Source organism: Gopherus evgoodei, chromosome 10 (genome assembly GCF_007399415.2).
Source record: "Gopherus evgoodei ecotype Sinaloan lineage chromosome 10, rGopEvg1_v1.p, whole genome shotgun sequence".
Lineage (NCBI taxonomy): Eukaryota > Metazoa > Chordata > Testudines > Testudinidae > Gopherus > Gopherus evgoodei.
In genome coordinates, this window is record NC_044331.1 from 62755667 (window position 1) to 62763961 (window position 8295).

Here is an 8295-nt window from a genome sequence, read left to right on the forward strand (position 1 = left end):
GTTTACTGTCCTCAGACTCTTCCCCTCAACAGCCTGTTACACTTCATATGAAATCATCGCTATTAAAATGTTTTATTTGAACTCTGCTGTCAAGTCAGACAATGGCATTTAGCTTCATTTTCCTTCATGTGGCACTGACTGGATTTACATTTCTATACTCGCTTCCAGAGCTTAAATACCAGACTTCAAAATCATTGCAAACAGCATTTAGTTCACAGGCCCAAGAAAACTGTGCTCATGCCAGTCTGACACAGGCTTCATCTAGGACACAGGTGGGCAAACTATGGCCTGCAGGCCACATCTGGCCCGCGGAACCCTCCTGCCTATCCCCTGAGCTTCTGGCCCAGGAGGCTAGCCACCAACCCCTCCCCTGCTGTCCCCCCTCCCCTGAAGCCTCAACCTGCCCTGCTGCCTGCGCAGTGCTCTGGGCGGCAAGCTGTGAGCTTCTGGGGCAGCGCAGCTGCAGGTCCTGGCCTGACCCGATGCTCTGTGCTGCACAGTGGTGATGGCATGGCTGGCTCCAGCCAGGCAGTGCGGCTGTAGCTCTGCCAGCCACCGGTGCTCCAGGCAGCGTGGTAAGGGGGCATGGACCGGGAGGGTGGATAGAAGGCAGGGGAATTCTGGGTGGTGGTCGGGGATGAGGATGTGGATAGGGGTCAGGGGTACCAGGGGGTTGAATAGGGGCATGGGTCCCGGGGGGAGGGTAGTCAGGAATGAGAGGAGGGTTTGGATGGGTTGGTGGGGGGCAATCAGAGGCAGGGGTTCTGTGGGCAATCAGGGAACAGGGAAAAGGGGTGGTTGGATGGGGCAGAGGTCCTGGGGGGGGCATCAGAAATGAGAGGAGGGGTTGGATGGGGTGGCGGGGGGCAGTTGGGTGGGCGTTCCGGGGGCGGTCAGGGGACAGGGAACAGGGGCAGTTGGATGGGGCAGGAATTGGGGGGGGGACGGGGGGGGCCAAGCCACAACCCTCTCCCCTAACCGACCCTCTATACAATTTCCAAAACCTGATGTGGCCCTCAGGCCAAAAAGTGTGCCCACCCCAATCTAGGAGCTCCCAACAAAACAAAGCAATGAAACTTTTTTAAAAAGTGTGATGTCTGATGCTGAAATGCCTCGTCAAAGCCTGCGTTTTCAAAGGCACTGCCAAGGGTTATTGGGCGATGGCATTAACTTACCTGGGCAGCTATGCTGGAGAGCAGCTCTTACATCAGGGATTGTAGCTACATAACTAACTTTAAACTGGCCTTTGCTACAGCACTAACAAATGGACTTACTGGAACTGGAATCTTAAACAAATCTGCCCTTATAATAGCTAGAGAAGGGATATTAACCTGGATCCAAACACTCCTATCTGGGGAAATGCATGTCTGAAACTGAACTTTGTGGCTCAGGTCCATTGCTGATAACAGCATTCAAGCTAAGGTTTGTTCACACTAAAAATACATGCTCTCTGATGTAAGAGCTACAGTATAGAACAACTCTCATGACAGTTAATTATAAGACCTGCTAGCCTTGTCACTGCCCTTTCTATGATAGGTTTCTAGTGTCCTCCTCCCTATGTCCTATCTCCGCTCAGGATCCCCACAGGCTCACCAGAACAGGGAGAAATGAACTCCTCTGGACTAGTGCTATTGGATGTAATGTGGATTTATAAAATTCTTTCTTGCGATGAAATCAGTGGGATTCTATAGGAATTGTGCTAAAATCCTGTACAAATATAGAAAGCACTTTCCGCTAAACCATTCAGTAGAATTCTATAGCAGGGATGTATTTGTCTGGTCAATTCTATAAACAGGACACTCCAAACAAACAATTGAAAAGTTACCTTTTTCAGATGTACTCTAGCCTTTTCCTTTTACCTGCTTCTGTGCTTTTGTGGCATTCTGTATGCTCCTTCTCACTGACTGCGGCCCCCACCTCTCCCCTAACCATAGGGGGGCTGTTAACTAAGGGACGGAATTAGAGAGTAACCCGGTTGCAGCTTGCAAGCTGTATTCTAGCTGACTTTGCATATGTTAATACTTCACATCCCATCCCTTTTTGTGGCATGTGAGGCTGCCAGTTCTGAAAGGCAGACAGATGGACAACCCCTTTCAATCGCTGGCCAGTGCTCTGGGGGAGTGGAGCTGTCAGTTCTGACAAACACTGAGGGTCAGGGTTTTTGGTGGGAACTCAGCACTGCTTCCAAAGGGGTGAACGTAACTCATTTTATGACCTGAGCCACAGAGGACTCTCTGATTGAATGGTTTTCCCTTCCTCTCTTTCTTCCACTGAAAAGAATATAGGTCTGTGGTCCTTAGAATAAAAGGAGTGGGACAAAATGTAACAACTTTTTAAATAAAAGAACAATGAAAGGCAGCTGTTGCAAAGAAATAGTGATGGAAGTTTGCAAGTTAAAAATTCTGCTAATCTTTTGTTTTCCTTTTCAATTCACTGTCTCTTAGGATGTGGAATCCTACTATTCCCTATGGTGTTCTGGAGCACCTTCAACTGCTAGATTCTAGAATCAGTTTGCTGTAGAATCAGCTGATCCTGTGAAGGTAGCTGAACTATTTTATTTTTTTAACCCTGTAATCTGGACACTCTGTCTGAGGAGTTAGTTATTAAGAGGCTCATAGGGTTGGGATAAGGACATTGGTGGAGCAGGGTTGCAACAATTAGTGCCCTGAGAGGCAAGAGTCCTTTTTGATGAGGGTGGGAAAAAACAATATTTTAAGGGAGTCCTCTTGGTTTTCATGGAGTCCTAGAGATATGGGGAAAGGGATCAGCTTTGTTGCCAAGATCCTTGTTCTCCCCAGTGAACCAAAGAGAAACCCTGCTGTGGGGAAAAAAAAAAAAGAACAAATTATAGGAAAGCCAATAAGTGGCTGGTAGTCACTATGGAACATACAAACTTTGAGAGAAGAGTCTGTCAACATGTAAAGATTTGAGCTATTTCCTGTTATGCCTTGGAAAAAACTTGTCTGCATTTTAAATCGGCACTCACATGATTGCCAAACCCCTCCTCCTTGTTGCTGTCTGGTTAGAGATTCTGGAAGATCTTCTGAACACCATGCAACAGATGCACTATACTGCTGCTGTGATCCACCCAGAGGTTTTCACCAAGCCACACGCTCCCAGGCTGGCTCCAGAAACACAATGAGCATTCCCAAAATTCTTACACAGGCAAAGTTGCTTCTTAGGCAAAGTCATCACTGATTCCTCCCATTTGGTTTATGGTGAGAATTTCAGGATTAGGTCCACTGTGGAGTTTGTATTCTTTCAAGATGTTGCCTTACAAAGTGGGAGCTTTGCCACCGATTGACAGCCTAAATTTTCCAGTTCTACAAACATGTTTAGAAAAAATGTTCACAGTATTTTCCACGGTTTCCTTTCGTGCTTGGATAAAAAGCAAAACATATAGAGTGGGAATGCACAGTGGTTTGGAGAGTGACGGGGGGAGTGATTTGACAAGAGACAACTTGATCATATCTAGTCAGTCCCTTTTTCCCTTCTCAATCCAGTTTGTGACTGGGAGACAATGTGGATTCAGGCTGTAAATCTTGATCCTAGGTGGTTTCTATGAAAGTATCCAGTGGGCATCTCTGATATTGTATGAAATAGTAGTAGCACAGTTAACACTTTACTCAACATCATGCTGCAGGAAGCATATATGCTCTTTGCCAAGCATGGTATATTCAGCATCTTCCACTCATCCTCCTGAGTTCCCAGACCTGCTCAGAGCACAAAAGCTTTATGCATTCTGGTCATTGAATGGCTCTCTTTGTTCTCCACTGCATGCTATTATTAGACATTGTGTCTTTTAGTTTTTCCAGAGACTGTAAATCAAGACTCTGAAGTGTAAGCAGTTTGCAGACTCTGAATCCACAGTTTGTTTGCCCAGTTTCCTGGCAATAAATTTGCAGGCCATCTTAGAACCTGATTCTGATCTCGCATACACTGTATTAAATCAGAATTACAACCCTACTGATGTCAGTGTCACTAACACCAGTTACTTTTGATTTCATGGAGATGAGCATTGGTGATGAAGCTGAAGGGCACAGAACTAATATTGTGCTTTCATCATTTTCACAGGTAATGTTAAGAAGAGGTGAAATTATTACTGAATTTTCCCATCTTGTTTGCTGCTTTATGAATGAGGAAAAAATGTAGCAACTACACTGGCTTTCCTGAGAGCTACAGAATGGAAAGTTACGTTGGAGCTTCTGAGGACAGTTGAAAACAGCAGAGGTCCACATGCTCATACTGTATTTAAGCAGTCCATTCAAATGCTATTCAAATGGACTGATTCTGCTCCCCTTGAACAAGCCATTAAGACTTATGTAGGATGAAGCTTCACAGGTATAAAGAAGACCACGCTACAGAGGTCACCATTAAAAAATAATCAGAGGTTGCTTCCGTAATATAAAACTGTATAATAATCACCACGCTTCCCACACAGTCTGATGGAATTAAGTCTATGGGAACAGTGGCCTATAGCTGTGGATAAGGTGATTCTTTTTTGTGATGCCCACTGTATCTGAAACTGCAGCTGGCACGGTGAGATTGAACAATCAAAGGCCGGTGTTGGAGTTTTCACATGCAAATCTCCATTGTAAGCACTAGGGTTTAGAACATTAGCAAGATTGCTCAGCCTAAAGATGGGAGCATACAGATGTAGGGGCATGAAAATCCCAGCATATTTACCCAGTCCTATGAATTTACAGGTGGCACTTTGTCAGCATTTTTGTCAAATGTTGCACTAATCACATCTGCAGTGATAATGTTGCTTTCTTATGGTGTTCACCCAAATCTGTTATTCACTTATTGTTGATGTGGAGCCCTTTAAATAAGATGACAAAGGAAAAAATTACCGGGAAAGGTTAAATTAAAGGTAGAAAATGTGAATGATTTTTAACAAAAGAGCTTCACAGAAATCCACAGACATTTAAAAGGGTTCAATCTGCTGCACAGAAATCCTGAAAAATGACTGTGGAAATAGGCAATCAGATTTTTAACTGGTCTTAAATGAGATCTGAAAACTGACATATCTGAATGAATGGAAAGTTTGTTTGAACTGACTGTGGGGAAGTCATAGAAAAACCTGAGGGCCCAAATCATTAACAAGAAATACATGTCAAATTGCATACAATGCTTCTGTGAAGCAAAAGATTTGAAATTGGAAGCTTTGATTTTGAAAATGAATATGTATTCTCTCTCCTATTCATGTTCAGGAACCGGATTCAGGGTTCTGCGATCTCTCACTTATCTTTCCCAACAAGATAGTTGAAACAGACTGTTCAACAATCACAACTTCAACATGAAATCACAACTTCACATTGTTTCATAGACTACATTTACAGAGTCTCAAAGATCAAGACATGCTAGACAAGCCAATTTCAGTATATCAGCACATTTAGCTGCTAGTCTCTGTATATAATGATCCAAATTCTGATCCTACTGAATTGAGTGGCGAGATGTTGATTTCCTGTTTATTTCAGATTGCCCATATGATATTGGAGGAGTTTTATGGTTTTCTAGAGTGTCAGGACAAGCATAATGATTTCCTGTGCAAAGGACTGGGAATGGGAAAAATGAGATTAAATGGGAGAAGCTGGAGATGACTTTATATACTCCAAAAATTGTAAGGCTAGATTCTTGCACCTCGTTCTGGTGTTGCAAAGTAGCTCAAAGCTAGCTCAACCAGCTGCTGAAAACTAGCTCAATCAGCTACTTGAAAATTTCCCCTTGGTAGGAGGAAACCCAGAATAGCATAGAGACTCCACCATCTCCCTTAGATGTAGGGACCAAAGTACAGCTGCATTCCAGCTATTCCTGGCTGATGGAACAGCCCCTGGAGGTCCAAGGTAGCCAGGTGTAGGCTACTCTAATTTAATCTGATGACCAGTCCTTTGCAGACCCCAAATTCTAGGACAGGTCCCGGTGGCTGTACATAGTTACTCATCTGTGCTAATGTTTCTCATTGGAATAGCTTTCCGACACTGCAAACATTGGTTGGCTGATTCCAGCCATGTGCAAAACACTTGAGGCAATGCATCTTCCTGTTGAACTTGAAAGGTTAGTGAGACGGTCATCTGCTCAGGAGCAACCACAGAAACCTGGTCTCTGCTGACTTCTGAAACGCACTCATATGTTCTCATTCCTTTGTCTAAAGGCAACCTACCTTGAGATGAGCCTTCAAGTTCTTTCCAGCAACTTATGCCTTTCTGCTGACATTTCTCTGTTTCCAGAATCTCTTCAGAGGGGATGAAGAGAGGACCAAATAAAGAAAAGGGGTAATGGAGGATTGAACCAGCTTTAAAAAGGGGATGGAGGGTGGGAGAAGACCAGCTAAATGGAGGTAACAGTGAGAGGGAGACAGGGATGGGGGCAGATGGAATCCAGGTGATCATGTTTGTAGTTGGAAAAGGAGCCATTTTCCTCATTTTGTGCCAGGCTTTTTAACACCTGACAGGACGGGAAAAACTCTCTGAAAAAAAAAACAACAACCTATCCCTGCTGCCCTTCCCCATTTCATCTTCATGAATGGTTTTATAGTCTTGGGCCAACTCCTGCATGTAAAATATCCACAGACGTTCTGCAGTGCACATTGGTGGCAGCCCTATAAATTGTCTTTTCTTAACAAAGTTGTGGCACGGGACAATGGATACTATTTTAGGGCAATATTTTGCAGCCCCTCCTCACAGCAAGTTATGGAAAGATCTTACTAAACAGTCAGTGAGATAACTGAATGTTATGGAGCTTTTACACTGGATTGTATAAGACATTTCTTAGCTGCACTGGTATGTTCCTTTAATGAGTCTGAGTCATGTAAAGATAATGTATAGTTTGTATAAACTCAGATGCAATTTCTTTGTGTATTTTGTTTGTGAACTTTTTTAAATTTAATAAAATTGCACATTCTTTTTACAGTAGCTATTTCATTTGCAAAATAGTTTTGATGTTCTGTTTAAAAGTTACTCAGTTCTCTGTTGGTTCCCAGTTGCAATGTCAGGCTCAGGACTTCCATCGCCTCAGCCAATGGAAAGCTGAGCAATGCCTGAAGTCCTTTAAAGATCTGGGCCTAAATCCACTGTAGGGAACAATCATGAACTGACAAAAGGATGGACAAGATAAGCTAATAGATATTCTCCTTGCTTTATCATCAATAAAACACTGACCCAGAGACTGCATCTTAAAGTGGTGTCAGATTATCTGCCAAGAATGAGGTCAAGATCTACAGCCCCCTCTTTGGTGTTCCATGAAAATGCACTTCTTAGATTTATTGCCAGAGGGCTTTTAGTGATTGCCGGAACCTCTTTGTGGTAAGTAGGAGGTACATAAGCAGCAGATACATCATTCTCAAACCTGAACAAAGACTGAACTGCTTCAATACTTCCTGTGTTTAGACTACCATCGAATGGACGTTTGAGCAGGAGCTCAGCAATTCTAAAATTTGGCCCCCTTTATATCAGTGCCTACATACGGAGTAGCTGCCTAAATTGAGGTCTCCACCATTGGAACATTTTGGCCAAAGTGATTTGCCTGAGATCTGATAAGTCAGGGACTCTCTAGCAAAGAACACAGCTCTCAGCACTCAGCCACCCTGGTGTGACCATGTTGGCCATCCCCAGCAAGGACCCATGCCTGTGAAGTGCTGAGTAGTTTGACTTACTCTGCCTCTTGCAGGAGCAGTCACTAGCCTTGAAAGCTTTGTTCATGGCACAGAAGATTGGGGACTGGGAGTGACCTATTGCTTCACTTTGCTGGGGAGTTCAAATATGTAATGGAAGTGCAAGCGTGCCCAGGGCAGGGGAAAAACAGCCTTCGACAAGCATGCTGATTGGTTCATGGGGAACTGTAGTATCAGCCTACATTGTCCTGACTGGCTTTGAAAGGCTGAGACGGGTGCAAAGTAAATGCACTTGGCTGTCTGCTGAGGAAAGAAATATTATCACTTCCAGTAGCAATAGCATATAGGAAGTCTGAAAAAATACGTCAGTTCTCTTGTGGCAGCAATGCTCTTGCAGTACACCAACCTGGCTTAGGGGCTGAGTTTGCTGTCCACAGAGTTTTATTTTGGGGAAATGAAACTGTTCACTTTCAGCCCTAATTAGAATAAAAGGGCTTGTTTGCATGGCCCGGCAGTTTGCACTACAGGGGTGTGAACTGCAGCATGCACTAGCTAGTTCACATTAAGGTGGTCCTGTTGGAAAGGGGACTATGTTAACTTTAGTAAGGCATTTGATACGGTCTCGCATGATATCCTTATCGATAAACTAGGCAAATACAATGTAGATGCGCCTACTATAAGAT

The 8295-nt window shown here is 43.8% G+C and overlaps 1 protein-coding gene across 3 annotated transcripts in view; it reads left to right on the forward strand.

Moving 5' to 3' along the window:
* The window catches only part of CIITA (class II major histocompatibility complex transactivator), a 62311-nt gene extending 55402 nt beyond the window's left edge, over nt 1-6909 (forward strand). For all 3 annotated transcript variants that reach the window (XM_030577855.1, XM_030577856.1, XM_030577857.1), the window contains exons 21-22: nt 2445-2540; nt 4075-6909. In XM_030577855.1, the coding sequence (XP_030433715.1) occupies nt 2445-2520 (76 nt within the window). In that variant the 3' untranslated portion in view covers nt 2521-2540; nt 4075-6909. The remainder of the gene's footprint in view (nt 1-2444; nt 2541-4074) is intronic.
* Nucleotides 6910-8295: the final 1386 nt, after the last annotated feature.